At 39.3% G+C, this 16,152-nt stretch overlaps 1 protein-coding gene across 5 annotated transcripts in view; it reads right to left on the reverse strand.

Annotated features, from left to right (window-relative positions):
* The window catches only part of septin6.S (septin 6 S homeolog), a 45,037-nt gene that overhangs the window by 23,735 nt on the left and 5,150 nt on the right, over positions 1-16,152 (reverse strand). For all 5 annotated transcript variants that reach the window (XM_041574180.1, XM_041574181.1, XM_018231977.2 and 2 more), the window contains 2 exon segments: positions 9,807-9,921; positions 5,847-6,042 (listed from right to left, as the gene is read on the reverse strand). In XM_041574180.1, the coding sequence (XP_041430114.1) occupies positions 5,847-6,042; positions 9,807-9,921 (311 nt within the window).

Below are 16,152 nucleotides of genomic sequence, written 5' to 3' on the forward strand. Positions count from 1 at the left end.
CTGCACCTTTAACCCCACTTTTTGAAAGACCAACTTTCTCACCTTTGGCGATGGAACATCAGGAGGGAGCCGAACCAATCGATATCCCTCTCAGTGGATTCCAGTTTTCGGACATCGAAGCTGCAGACATCCTATTCACTGAAACCGCCGATGATCTTGTCCCGACAGCAACTACATTTGATCTATATCACCATCTTCTACGCTTGAAGGAACGGGAAGTCGATCTCAAGTTACACGGCATCTACCTCTCCGACTTTTACAAACGGCACCACATCCCAAGGGGCTTCAGGGTGAAAAACATACCCACCATTGGCCGGAACAACACGGACTTTTGCAAAAAGTGGTGCCAAATTCTTAATAAATGTTCCATGGATTTAATGCTACTTGTTATTGATGAAGTCTCCAAAAACCTAAGGGTAGTCCGCACTGAGATCACAGCCTATGAGACAGCTAATCTACACACCTTACGTGCCGATAGAGACACCAAGTGGATTGAGAAACTTGAACACCAGCTGATCCACTACACTTCCGAGCTGCACAAATTTAAAAGAAATAAAATACAGATCGTTAACACTGACTACCAAAACAGGCGAGTCTACAGCTGGCTCACTGGAGGAGATACGACTGGGCAACGTTTCAACAGACCGCATAGACAGCGGGTGGGCTTCAGCGGGTTTGACTCCTCTCCTTACACCTCCTCCCCTTCAGACACTGACTCCTTCACGCGAGGCAGGGGACGCCAGAGGGGCAGATCCACACGCCCTACAACTACTTCCCATACTTCTACTCCTGATCATCCGAGCGCTTTTTAGGATCAGTCACCCGATCCAAAACAAGGGACGCCCCCACAAGAGACGTGGGGGATATCGACACAAGACCCCCCTACCCATACAGGAGGAAGTAGTCTTCAACCTGAGCTCCCATACCCTCAGTCCAGCTGAACATAAACTGCTTACTAAAGGCCTCTCTTTTGTACCAACCACGATCGTCAGTTCCCTTGATCTAATGATTGACATACACCGGTTTCAGCGCACTATGAAACTTAAAGAACACTTCAGAACCAAGACCACTAATGTCACATCTCCTTTTCGGCCTTCCAGCACTTTTGAACCCACCAATACGCCTAAGTCCATTGCTGCTTTCACCAGGCTCATGATGGATGAATCACTTAAACCCAGAGACCAGACTAACAGGTCAAACATTACCAAGGCCGAGAGAGAAGCCATCACCACGCTTGCCAAAAACGCTAACATCGTTATTAGAGCAGCTGACAAGGGTGGGGGTGTTGTCGTCATGGACTACACATCATACCGCTCTGAAATATTGAAACAACTGAGTGATACCTCCACCTATCAAGTATTGCAGTCTGACCCTACAGGCCACTACAAGAGAAAGGTTGACTCCATTCTAAATGCAGCTCTCCTTCAAGGCCTCATATCTGAATCCACACTAGGCTTTTTGACACAGGAGCATCCAGTATGCCCAATCTTATACCACTCTTCCAAAGATACACAAATGCTTGAAGGACCCACCTGGCCGCCCTATTGTTAGCGCCAGAGATTCTGTACTCCAACCACTAGCAATTTTTGTTGATTACTATCTGCAACCGCTTGTCCAGAAGGGCATCACCTATCTCAAGGACACTGGTGACTTACTGCAAAAACTACAATCTTGCCTACCGGTTCCATCGAATACTCTTCTGGCTACAATGGATGTCACCTCTTTATACACAGTCATCCCTACAGAGCTGGGTATACAGACTGTATCTGACACCCTTTCCCAGCACAAAGATCCACAACGGCCCAATACAGGCTTCCTTCTTGATCTTCTCGGCCTTTGTTTGAGACTCAATTACTTCAAATTCGAATTGAGCTATTACCTACAACTTAGCGGCACCAGTATGGGCTCTAACGTGGCACCATCCTTCGCCAATCTGTTCATGGCAAGCTTCGAGGACCAACACATTTTCCCTCAGTATGGACAATTCATATACAGACTTTGGCGCTATATAGACGATCTTTTGATCCTATGGGTTGGCACCGAAGACCAGTTCACAACAATGGTCAGGGAGCTTAATGACCTCCCCACCCCAATTAAATTCACTGCTCAGATCAACTGCAAAGAAATACCCTTTTTGGACATCTTATTATCTAAACAAGAAACCACATTGAGCACGACAATCTACCGCAAGCCGACTGACCGCAACACCCTGTTGCATTATTCTTCCTGCCATCCACCACATTTACTCAAAAGTATCCCATACTCACAGATGGTACGAGTAATACGCAACAACAGCAACCCAATACATCTTGCATCACAGCTGGACGAGCTAACATTACGCTTTCTACAACGTGGTTACTCTGCAGATGAACTGACAGAAAGTCGTAACAGAGCAGCCCAATTGACTCACGCTGACCTCATTTCCACACCAACCCACGCCAAGAAAGCCAATGATGACCGTCTTACTTTTCTTACCACCTACTCGCCCAGTACCAAAACTTTCATGCAAACAATCAAGGATCACTGGACGATTATTCAGAGGGACAAAACTCTTCCACCAATCTTTAAACAGTTACCTAGGTTATCATACAAACGTGGCTCTTCTTTGAGAGATCTGCTGGTCAAGACTGACCCCACACCCTGCTATGACACCTCCAAGACTTCGACCTGGCTGTCAACCCCCAGAGCCGGGTGCTACCGCTGCTCTGACTGCACCACCTGCAGACAACTGATCACAGGCTCCTCGTTCACCCATCCACATTCTGGCAAACACGTTGTGATCCAACATCGGGTCACTTGCACCACCAAGTTTGTCATCTACATCATCAAATGTCCATGCGGACTTTTATATGTGGGCAAGACTATCACCACCTTTCGAGACCGCATGGCCAATCACCGCTCCTCCATACGGACAGCATTACAAAAGGGCTCAGGAGACACCCCGGTCTCTCAACATTTTGTCTCCAATAGACATACCTTAGCGTCCCTTAGGAGCATGATTATTGACCATGTCCCGCCCCTGGCACGAGGGGGCGACCGAGAACGGCGGTTACTACAACTTGAGCTCAAATGGATACACCGTCTGGATACCTTGAACCCCAAAGGACTTAATGAGATGATCTCATATGCTCCATTTTTCTGAACAGTCATAATAATCTTAACCATGCATTTCTGTTGATAGTTTCAATATGTTTACCTGATACACACAACTATATGCTACATCGATTGCTGCCAGACATGATTAACTGCGACCCCACTGGTTTTTCCTTTACCATGCGTTAGTTTCCCTCTACCCTGTGTTAGTTTCCCCTGTTTGTTACCCACCCCCTGTCTTTCCAATACCCCCCATGCTCTGGCTTCTGGCACATATGAGGCATTCCTTGTGGTCTCTTAGACCCTATTTGCAGCTAGGTGGATGTACCCCCAATGATACACTTCCAGTCGTGCACATTACTCGGGAGGGTCACGTGTCTGAATGCCCCTGCGATCTCAAGGTGGATGACCGGACCCCTTGCCCAGTGCACTTCAGGTTACAGATGCTGGTTCTCTTTGAACATGTCCCCCAGGACCTACCATATTTAAACCTGGCTCTTTCACCATAACCTTTATTAAAAATAATGGTCTAGCCAAATTTAGGTTGAGCCATCTACTTTAACAGCATCACTTGGCATTACCGTTGGCTTGCTTTCTAGCCACTCGGACAGACTCCGCCTCAGCTCAGGAGCACGTATCATCAGCTCAGGAGCACGTACCATCGCCTCGCCACTTTCTGCCACTGCCGATACGTACCCATACCCACCCTTCCTTATGTTCCTTCCTTATGTGTACCTCCCCTCGCAATTATCATGAGCCTGCAGCACGATACACATTCATCTCCCTTTTATTCACAGCAGACTATTCCCCATTCAGTTCCGTACCTAATACCTGTAGATCGCTAGTTGTGATCCTGTTATCTATTGTGATTATTTTTCTCCTGTTAGAAATAAGTGAACTTTGAACTTTGATCCTTGAACTTGATCTCGTTGCTATCCTTCCAGGCCCTAGCGACGCTCACCTTCACATTGAGTTTACAGCCAGCCTGAACTACACCAGATCTATTGCTGATACCACACCCCTTACTTCATCTCCATAATGACCATTCCCGCGGACTCCACGCCTTGAATACAAGCGAAACCTCTCTGCTGTTTCCCCGACTGATATCCACGGTAGCTCTCAAACAGCCGCAGCACCACTGGATGCTCCACACCGCTGCGCACTCTAAGGCGCATCACGCTACCGATCTCCTGCCTCTGATCTGATGGATCTCACGGCCCACAACAAGGTACACCATGTTCCAGCACTTTTACGGCCGGACCAGTCGACAAATACAGGTAACCGCTGTGGAACCGCCATTACATCTGTCACTACTTGACATTTCCCTCCATGATGACCCACCTGGCGATCAATGCGTTAACTAACAGACATCACACAATGTTTCTTTCCCTCAAGCGTAGATACAACTTTGTATCGCTTTATACATCTACTTTGTCAAGGGACTTGTATCTCTATTATGAACTCATATATTTTTATGTTGCATTGACTTTGAGTAACGAACTACCGATATTGTCTAAATTTCACTATTTGTGTCAAGTCAGCGTTGGAGCTTTTATTAATCTCTGTATATATTAATGTTAACATGTACTTTTTCTGCAATTACTGCTTGCCTTGATATGTATATATTATTAACCTCCCCTTTTTTCTTTGATGGTTTCACTTCACCTTACTCCCACGCCCCTTTTGTTGCATACTGTTTATCCACTTAACATTCCTGACCTATGACATCACTTTCCCTCCCTTCCCGCCACTGGGGGTTTAAAAGGTTGGTTTTTAGTGTGCATTTGTACTTTGAGAAAGGCTAGAGTGCTAGCCGAAACGTCAGTTTTTTGTTTAATAAACACCTTTTGTTTTTCAATTAAGACCTGTGTGTGCTCGCCTGTTTCCAGATATACATTACTATTTTGCTGTTAGCACCCAGGCAACAAGACTTTTTAAACGAGCTGTGCTGGCTTTTTTTGCTCTTTTTTTATATATATATATATATATATATATATATATATATATATATATATATATATATATATATATATATATATATATATATATATATATATATAATACACAAAAGCCATGAATATCTTGTAAATTATATCCTTATAAACGGTGAGTTCTGATGTCATCAGTTATAAACGGTGAGTTCTGATGTCATTTCTGTCACATGACTCACTAAAACTTGTGTATTATAATAAATAAAGTACCCCATGTTGCAAAATATGAGGATATTAGAAGTTACCTTGGAGTTCCATGAACTGTATAAAAACACTCGGCTTTCGGCCTCGTGTTTTTATATGGTCATGAAACTCCTCGGTAACTTATAATATCCTTATATTTTACAAGAGGGGGTACTTTATTCACTATATATATTTATCTATATATCTATATATCTATATATCTATATAGCTATATATATATATATAGCTATATATATATATATATATATATATATATATATATATATATATATATATATATATATATATATATATATATATATATATATATATCTCTCTATATAGCTATATATATATATATATATATATATATATATATATATATATATATAAATAAAAACTATCGTAGAGTATCTGAAGCAAACACCCCAGTTGTACCAGTGCCGCATAACAGTACATTCTATTTTCATTACTTTAAAATACTGCAATTTGTTTGCTGTTACTTTTCCTTTCAAATAAATATATGTTTTATACCTTCCCAATCAGAAAAAAAAAACATTGGGCATGAGGACTTCTCACCTGTCTTCTTTGTTAATCTGGTCCCCAAAACCAATGGAGTTAATAACTGTCAGTTTCAGACGCACATTACTCTCTGTAAGATCATATGTACTGGATTTAAGCTGCACCCCAGGTTGTGAATGTGAATTGGGCTCACTTTCAAACTTGGTGTTAAACAAGGTGTCCATCAATGTAGATTTACCGAGGCCAGTCTCACCTAAATTACACAAAAAAAAACCCACAAGATATAGCAATCACTTATTATATACATATAACATGCACATATACAAATGCTCACATTAGCACACACGCAAAAGCCTGCTCTTCAGTTTTCATACTCATTAATGAGTCTTTATAAAAATTAGAACAATGAATGTAATGATTTGCCCCTAAAAAGTGATAGGCCCAAAATAAGAAAATCAATTAAAGGGATACAGTCATGGGAAAAAAAATTTTTTTCAAAATGAATCAGTTAATAGAGCTGCTCCAGCAGAATTCTGCAATGAAATCCATTTTTCAAAAGAGAAAACAGATTTTTTTGTATTCAATTTTGAAATCTGACATGGGGCTAGACATTTTGTCAATTTCCCAGCTGCCCCTGGTCATGTGACTTGTGCCTGCACTTTAGGAGAGAAATGCTTTCTGTCAGGCTACTGTTTTTCCTTCTCAATGTGTCTTAGTGGGACATGGGTTTTTACTATTGAGTGTTGTTCTTAGATCTACCAGGCAGCTGTTATCTTGTGTTAGAGAGCTGTTATCTGGTTACCTTCCCATTGTTCTTTTGTTTGGCTGCTGGGGGGGGAAAGGGAGGAGGATGATATCACTCCAACTTGCAGTACAGCAGTAAAGAGTGAATGAAGTTTATCAGAGCACAAGTCACATGACTTGGGGCAGCTGGGAAATTGACAATATGTCTAGCCCCATGTTAGATTTCAAAATTGAATATAAAAAAATCTCTTTGCTCTTTTGAGAAATGGATTTCAGTGCAGAATTCTGCTGGAGCAGCACTATTAACTGATTCATTTTGAAAAAAAACATTTAGTAAGATATTAAAATTTAAAGCAACTTAGCAGCCTTCATAGCACCCTATAAAACCTAATCCTGTGATCAGAGATGAATTCACATTTACTTCAATTTACTTCAAACATCTTTGAAATAGATAATCCTACTAATAAATGTATGTAAGAAGCATAACTTCTCACTCTTCACTTGCACAAACATTTTGTGAAATATATACAACTAAAATGTGAAAAACTGGCTGTGCAAAAATGTGGGTACCCTTGTAATTTTGCTAATTTGAATGCATGTAACTGCTCAATACTGATTACTGGCAACACCAAATTGGTTGAATTAGCTTGTTAAGCCTTGAACTTCATAGGCAGGTGTGTCCAATCATGAGAAAAGGTATTTAAGGTGGCCAATTGCAAGTTGTGCTTCTGTTTGACTCTCCTCCTAAGAAATTGAAGGCCACAGGCACAGTTGTAAAACCCAGGTCTGGCAGCCCAAGAAAAATACAGGAGCGGCATATGCGGAGGATTGGGAGAATGGTTACAAACAACCCAAAGATCACCTCCAAAGACCTGCAAGAACATCTTGCTGCAGATGTATCTGTACATGGTTCTACAATTCAGTGCAATTTGCACAAAGAACATCTGTATGGCAGGGTGATGAGAAAGAAGCCCTTTCTGCACTCACAACACAAACAAAGTTGCTTGTTGTATGCAAAAGCGCATTTAGGTAAGCCACAGTCATTTTGGAACAATGTGCTTTGGACTGATGAATTTAGTTATTTGGTTATAACAAAAAGCACTTTGCATGGCGGAAGAAGAACACCTCATTCCAAGAAAAACACCTGCTACCTACTTTGGTGGAGGTTCCATCATGCTGTGGGGCTGTGTGGCTAGTTCATGGACTGGGGCCCTTGTTAAAGTCGAGGGTCGGATGAATTCAACCCAATATCAACACATTCTTCAGGATAATGTTCAAGCATTAGTTATAAATTTGAAGTTACGCAGGGGTTGAATGTTGCAACAAGACAATAACCCTAAACACACTTTGAAATCTACAAAGGCATTTATGCAGTGGGAGAAGTACAATATTCTGGAATGGCCGTCACAGTCCCCCAACTTAATTATCATGTAAAATCAATGGGATGATTTGAAGCAGGCTGTCCATGCTCAGCAGCCATCAAATTTAACTGAATTGGAGAGATTTTGTATGGACGAATGGTCAAAAATACCACCATCCAGAATCCAGACACTCATCAAAGGCTATAGGAGGCATCTAGAGGCTGTTACATTTGCAAAAGGAGGCTCAACTAAGCATATTGCATATTTTCTGTTAATCCAATAAACATTATGTCACTGCTGAAATACTACTGTTTCCAAAAGGCATGTTATATATTAAAAGGAAGTTGCTACTTTGAAAGAAAAGCCAATGATAAAAAAAACTCCAAACAATTAAGAGGGGTTCCCAAAATTTTTCATATGACTGTATATTTACAGAACCACCATTTCGTGATGGTATCTGTGCTGTCTCAGAGATCACCTGACCAGAAATACTGCAGCTCTAACTGTAACAGGAAGAAGTGTGAAAGCAAAAGTCAGAACTCTTTGTCTGTTAATTGTGACCTAACATGTATGGTTTGTTTGTGTGCACCGTGAATCCTAGAATCCTAGGGGGTGGCCCTTATTTTTTTAAAATGGCTATTATGATCGATTTATGATTACCCAATGGCACATACTACTGTAAAAGTATATTATCAAAAAATGGTTTATTTACACAAAGCAGTGTTTTACATATGAGCGGTTTTATGCAATATATTTTTTATAGAGAAGTACATTGTTCAGAGTGTAATGGTTTTCCTTCAAAGTCATGACAAAGCTAGCCAGGCAATGGGTGTAACAAGGGGAATGCCTACATATGTCGATATCAATTCAATTCAATATTGGCCTCTGCCTTTGCCACTGTTTTACTGGCGAGGCTAGTGAAATACCAGCTGTGTGGCAAACATTTTCCCAAGCAACAGTAAATTGAATGCTTGATATATAGTATATTACCATAAAGCATAAAGGGAGCTAATGTCCTAGCCCAGCACATAGTACCCTGGTGTTGCCTTAGTGATCAATTTATAATTACCCTCCTTGTAACCTCTATGGGAGTTATGACCTCAACCAGGACCAGGGGTCACAGTGGATCCCCAAAGCTTCAAATAAATTGATTTTTCCCCATAGGCGAGTAAAGAATTTGTAGAATTATGCCGATATATACATATATGGTTTAAAAATTGTGGGCTGTGTGTGTCTGGGATTGGGAACGTGCATAAAAGATTGAATCAAGGCCCATGAGTTTCAACATCTGCTTGTTCCAACTTCCCCGCCTTTTTTAACAGGAAGGAAGTGGACACAGCCACAAGTATGAAAAATGCATTACTCTTATTAAGCACAAAAGCTTACAATAACTTCATTAAAGGAATTGATCCATTCGTTTAATATGCTACACATCACACATTTTCATTTACTAAGACATGTATTTTTCTGTCCTTCCTCATAAAAAGTTTGCAGGTTCTTGAAACTACATTTAAACCTTTACAGTACAGACTAGCCATAGCACAACATTCAGCATACTTTAAATAATGTAACAAACAGTAATATATGTTGAAAAACAGCATTTTTTTTTTTTGATTTCTGCAAATCATTTTGCTTACCATAGAAAGACAAAGTCAGTCCGGATTCCCATTAAAATCCACAGCTTGAGAAATCATATTAAGCTTTGCTATACTTGGCACAATGCAGCTGGCTGTAAACAACTTCTACAATACATTGTATTCATCTATATCCGGCTATTGAATGGCTCCAGTTTCAGCATCGCTAAAGAAATCATTTTCCTTTGACTAGGGCAGCCAAGCTATTCATAAACACACACAGAGGCCATTGGATCAGTGCCTCTCCTAACACAGCCAGGGTGTCTGTATATACTCACCCACACAGAGAATGTTAAAACAAAAGCCATGGTTAACTGATTTGGTAACCAGCTGGTCCGGCAGGCTGTCAAATCCCACATGGGCCGAAAGAGGAAGGCTGCGGCACCCTTCACCCTAAAACAAAAGCAAACGTGAAGTGAACATTGGGTTTGTGAGTGTGTTACCCATTAAAATGCACATATCATACTTAACTTTCCTTTAAATCCTAAGTACGCTGCTGCAGAAGTTTTTGTGGAGTAAATTCTCTGGAAATTTTTTTACATATAAATATATATATATATATATATATATATATATATATATATATATATATATATATATATATATATATATATATATATATATATATATATATAGTCAACTACAAGAGGTCCTCTGCACTCAACCCATTATCAATATATTTAAGACAGAGACATTTTGTGCATACTGCTACTAAAAAATGCCTTACCCTTTAAACAACACAGGGATTGTTTGTCCATATATTGCAATATATTATATATATATATATATATATATATATATATATATATATATATATATATATATATATATATATATATATATATATATATATATATATATATATATATATATATATTGGGGCACTTACTCATAGACTGTAAGTGCCCCAATAGGCATAAAACACATTAGGCCTTCATCTGTACTGTCCTAATAAATGTATTTAAATTTTTAACAACTTTTGGTTATTATTTTTGAAAAAATAACAAACCTGGTTATTGTATCTATACATAAACGGTGAGTATTTTTTCTCCTCTCTATTATATTTTTTGTTCATTATTGTTTCTGCTAATTGGCTCTCAGCACCTTTTTCTTCCATTGTTATATTAAGTAAATATGACCCAACATGATCATTGTGTGTGTGTCCACAGTTTTATGAACATGTACACAGCACAGAAGTCCACAACCAAATATTTTGAAAGGTTGTTTCTTCTTTTGCACACACATATTCACACACTTTTTTTTTTTTTCAAATGTGAATCTATAATGTAGATGGACAAATTAATGGATACCGCTCAAGCCATGTCAGTGTAAAAATGGACGCTCTACAAGAGAAAGCTAGTTGTGCAGTTTCCAGGTTCCTGTGTTTGCAAGGAGGTTGCTTTTGGGCAGTGACCTGGAAACTACATGTTAATTGAACCTTGCCCCAACTACCTCAACCCTAAGGCTAATGCCTCACGACACGGATTCTCCACAAACGAAGAATGCCCCACTGCTCCCACTCTTTTCTTCAGGTACTGTGGATTTTGGCACAAAATGTTGTGTTCAGCACCGAAATCCACCAAATCTGCCTGCACCCGAGTGGAGGTCATGATTCAGGGTGCAAGCAGCGGGTCAACGGATCAACCTGTGGAGAAACACAGGGTGAGATCCACGTCTTGTGGCCCCAGCTTTAAAAATTAGCCCTATAATGTCCCTTTAAATTCTGAAATATTATCAACACTAGGGGGGGTTATTTATCAAAATCAGATTTTTTTAAAATAAAAAAGTCAGACCAAACTAGAATCCACAATGTATTTTCCATTCGGACTTTAAAAATGAACCCCCTAAATGTTATTTTAGAAACATCACACCCACTAGTAATAGTTGCCCTTTGATAACATTTAAAATAAGTTCCCCAAGCAGATTTAGAGCATTGCTTCCTACAAAGGATGACTCAGTGATCATGACAAGTCTGAGGAAGAACTGAGAACTTCAATAAGAAATCTATCTATAGAGATTATCTTACTGAAATGTGGCTATTTCCTTATCTTTAAAGGAACAGTTCAATGTAAAAAAAAAAATGGGTAAATAGATAGGCTGTGCAAAATAGAAAATGTTTCTAATATAGTTAGTTAGCCAAAAATGTATTGTATAAAGGCTGGAGTGACTGGATGTCTAACATAATAAACAGAACCCTACTTTTCAGCTCTCTAACTCTGAGTTAGTCAGCTACATGAAGGGGGGCCACATGGGACACAACTGTTCAGTGAGTTTGCAATTGATCCTCAGCATGCAGCTCAGATTCAAAAGCAACAGTTATGGCCCATGTGCCCCCCCCTCAAGTCACTGAATGGTTACTGCCTGGTAACCATCAGTGGAGAGCTGCAAAGCAGGAAGTAGTGTTCTGTCTATTATGTTAGACATCCAGTCACTCCAGCCTTTATACATTATATTTTTGGCGAAGGCCAAAGGTGCAATGTTTTGTCAACTTCAGTCACTGCCAAAAAGTAAGATGGAAAATCCTGGTAGTTGAAAGGTTTAACACAGCTATGCTAGTGTCTTCACTATGTGTTCTGTATAAACACTCATACATCAGTTGGTTGGCATTGAGTACACACACAGCATAGGGACAGTAAATCAGAACAGCTAATCTAAGAATAGCTAGTCTCAATAAGCCATTTAGAAAGAGAAGTTCCCAACATGTAAAACATTATTAAAAGGCAGCAGTGTCAGACTGGCCCACTGGGATACCAGGAAAACTCCCGGTGGGGCCAGGTGTCAGTGGGCCCTCTTGCTTCTAACCATTTAGCCTATTTCATGGTCATTCCCTATTTCTTTATGGGGAAAAAATGCTTGGAAGAATATAGTGTAGAAGTACAAGTAAGTAATACAAGACTAAGAGAATAAAGAGTTTGAGAGAGGAGGAATAATAGTTTGAAAATTGGTCCCACAGTCTACGGTTTTCCAGTGGGCCCAAGATCTAAGGTTTTCTGGTGGGCCCCTGGTATCCCAGTCCGACACTGAAAGGCAGTAATTATTGGGTAGCAGTCTGACTGCAGTTCTTCCATACAGTACCTCCAGGAATTACACTGCTTAACCAAACAGTATACAGCACCTAACAGATTCCTGCTTCAGCCCGTGACTAATGGCATGGCCATTGAATGCATGGAGGTCAACAAAAGCTCCCATCTGGCTGATCTGTGCTACTGCTGCAGAAGTTAATAAATATTGAGAAGTATCTCCAAATCTGCACTCGGTATTTGGCCTATAATTTGTTATATAGCATTATAATTATTCTCAAAGGCACCTGATTCAAAAAATTATAACCACATACACCAATACAAATTAATTATCTTTAATTGACACACTGTATGCAAAACCACATATAATAATAAAGTGCATAAATCTAAGCCAAGGACGGTGAAACGTGCGTTGGCGTGCAGCTACTGAAAGAGAATGCTATTCCTTCCCGCTTACTGTTCCCCAAAGCCGGCGTATAAGAGAAACTATCTGCAGCCGATACAAATCCTCATGATTGCCTCCCAGAGGAACGTTACCAGTGGCGATGCAAACGCTCCACAAAATGAACAAATAGTGAGATGCGGTTTATAGTGTCTACGATCAGAAACAGTTCATTGCAGTATCCAAGCGGCGCAGTTTATGGTGCCCGTCATTGGGAGCAGCTCACTGCAGTATCCATGACGCGGTAACGTATACCGGCACCAGCCCTTGCGCTATCCTACTAAAAATAGTTGCAAGCGCTGCATTTCTAGATCTTTTGTGGGCTTCCGAAAATCTTTTAAATACAGGAAATCCATTCAGCAACAATATCCATTGCCACACATTGTTGCGATTTGACTGTTTCTCTACTTAGCTGGCAGCAAGGGGTTGGAAGCGTTACATTCTTGCCATACGTTGATATAAATGTTTCCATTTCACTGTAAGTTGGGAAGATGACTGCTGAAAGTGGCAGTAATAGAAATTGGCAACTTGAATAATCAAACAGTGGCAGAAGGAAGGATTAAATCTAGTTAGCGTTCTCGCAGTATTTTTTTAACAGATCACTTGAAAAATTTATGAACTCATTTGGGACACTTACAAATCAATCAATTAAGGAATTAACATGTTCATAACAACTGATCTATAACTAATGAATTAAATATGAACTGATCATGAACTTCAATAATACCGATTAACAGTTATAGTAATCAAATTCAACATGAACTAATGCACTTTACTAATACTGATCAATTCTTTTAAAGTTTCAGATTTATGCACTTTATTATTATTATATGTGGTTTTGCTTATGTGTAAATTAAAGATAATTAATTTGTATTGATGAATGTGGTTCTAATTTTTTGAATCAGGTGCCTTTCAGAATAATTATAATGCTATATAACAAATTATAGACCAAATACCAAGTGCAGATTTGTGGATACTTCTCAATATTTATTAAAGTTCCAATTTCTTATCTCCTGCACCACCCTAATATTTGAGGTCGAGTAAGACTGGTTAATATATTAGAGAGTGCTGTACCATACAATATATTTCTACTGCTGCAGAAGGCATAGGGTTCATGTGGCCAAACATTCACATAATTCCTTAGAAATTTCTAACCAACTAGAACAGGATTTTAAGGGTATCGCCAGTCACATCATGATGGATGTGTCCTAATAACCCAATTAGCATTTAGATACAATTAGGTACAGCTAGAGAACATTAATTTATGCTCATATACCCAAGTGCATGTATCAGCCTTTGTTCCACTCTGACAGTTTTCAAAGTGCTTTTCTGCCATGTCAGCTAGATAGGCACTAGCAAGGTGCAAGTATGGAAATATCAGCAGGCGTACATCCTACCCCTCCACTCCAAATAAATAGTTTGGGAATCATCACAAAGGAAAACTAAAGAAACTCCAAAGATATCACAATATAGCTAAAAAGCCAGGCTTGTGATGAGCTATGTTGGACAAAACAGTTTAAAATATTTTGTGACTGCTTACCATAAAGAAAGTTTTCTTTCTAGACACCAACACAACAGTTCCTGTGCCTTTCTCATGAAGCTAGCTGTGGTTTAACGTTTTACCACATCTCACATCCACCTAAGACTGAGATGCAACATAATTGTAGGTCATTTCACAGCTTGCCTGACATGCTACTGAAATCTAGTCAAAAAATGATCTGCAGCTGTGACAGGCAAACTGAGGCCCTCTGGATGTTGTTAAATTACAATACAACTTACAATAATTTTGTTAATCACAATTTTGTCCTGTATATATATATATATATATATATATATATATATTTTTTTTTTATTTATTTTTTTTTTCTTTTCTTCAAATCTATACTCTACGTATAGTCACGTTATGGCGTCTACTGTATATGCTTATAATGAGACATTTGCTCTCCTAATAAATGGCTTTGGCTTGGAGTATTCTGCACTGCTGTTCTAGGTTTTTGGCCACCCACAACCAGTGGCCATCTTAATTTACTTAAAGGAACAGTAACACCAAAAACTGAAAGTGTTTTAATGTAATGAAAATATCATAGTGTTGCCCTGCACTTGTAAAACTGATGCGTTTGCATTAGAAACGCTACTATAGTTCATATAAACAAGCTACTGAGTATCGATGGCGGAAATTGAAAAACGGCTATATGGCACAGGATAAATAATGGATAACAGATAGCATTATGTTCTACAGAGCTTATCTGTTATCTGCTGTGTAACTTGAGCCTTTTCTCCTTTGAATAGCTGCCCCCATGGCTACACAGCTGATTATTTATATAAACAATAGTAGTGTTTCTGAAGCAAACACAGCAGTTTTACTAGTGCAGGGCAACACTGCATTATATTTTTATTACTTTAAAAAAAAAATCTTTTTTTGATGTTACTGGTCCTTAAAAGCTGGCCATAGATGTGCAGATTTCTGCCTCTTATAGTACAGGCAGATCTCCCGACCTGCAGTTATCCATTCAGATAAAATACAGTAGTAAAAGAACAAATCAGATGATCTGGCAATGACAGCAATCATACAAAAGTTATGTCCGACAAATACTAGTGACAGTCACTCACTGATATTGCAGATAGGCAATACATGCAGAGAGATTATCGTTAGCTGACAGAAATCATTTAACCTGTCTGATTGACTAAATGACTGATCGCCATGGCATGAGAAATGTAAAGAGAATCCACACACGGTCAGAAAATTAAGTGAAACAAATTTAGTGCGCCTTTATCTTTCCGTCTATGGCCAGCTTTAGTCCATTCCTCAAACAACACTGGAAGTTGTATAAGTAAAGGTATCATGTACATCTGCACATCTATTCTATAGACCATAATGAGAGCAGAGAGGTTTCAATCTGAAGCAGGAATGAAAAACCGAACCTGGTTAGGGTGAGAAGGGTTAAAAGGAGTCAAAAAGCCCTTCACTAGCATTTTTCAGAAGGCTTCACGTCGCATGTAAACTGAAGCAGGGTAATAAATGGGTTAAACAAAAGCAGCACCAATACAATAGCCCATTATAATCAATAGTTGAAGTGGCTCTTTGCTTCATTTGCTCTTGTTCAGAAATATAGCAGAATTTACAACTGGGGCCTGGGCAACTCCACATAAGGTCACAATTAC

The sequence above is a fragment of the Xenopus laevis genome, chromosome 8S (genome assembly GCF_017654675.1).
Source record: "Xenopus laevis strain J_2021 chromosome 8S, Xenopus_laevis_v10.1, whole genome shotgun sequence".
Taxonomy (NCBI): domain Eukaryota; kingdom Metazoa; phylum Chordata; class Amphibia; order Anura; family Pipidae; genus Xenopus; species Xenopus laevis.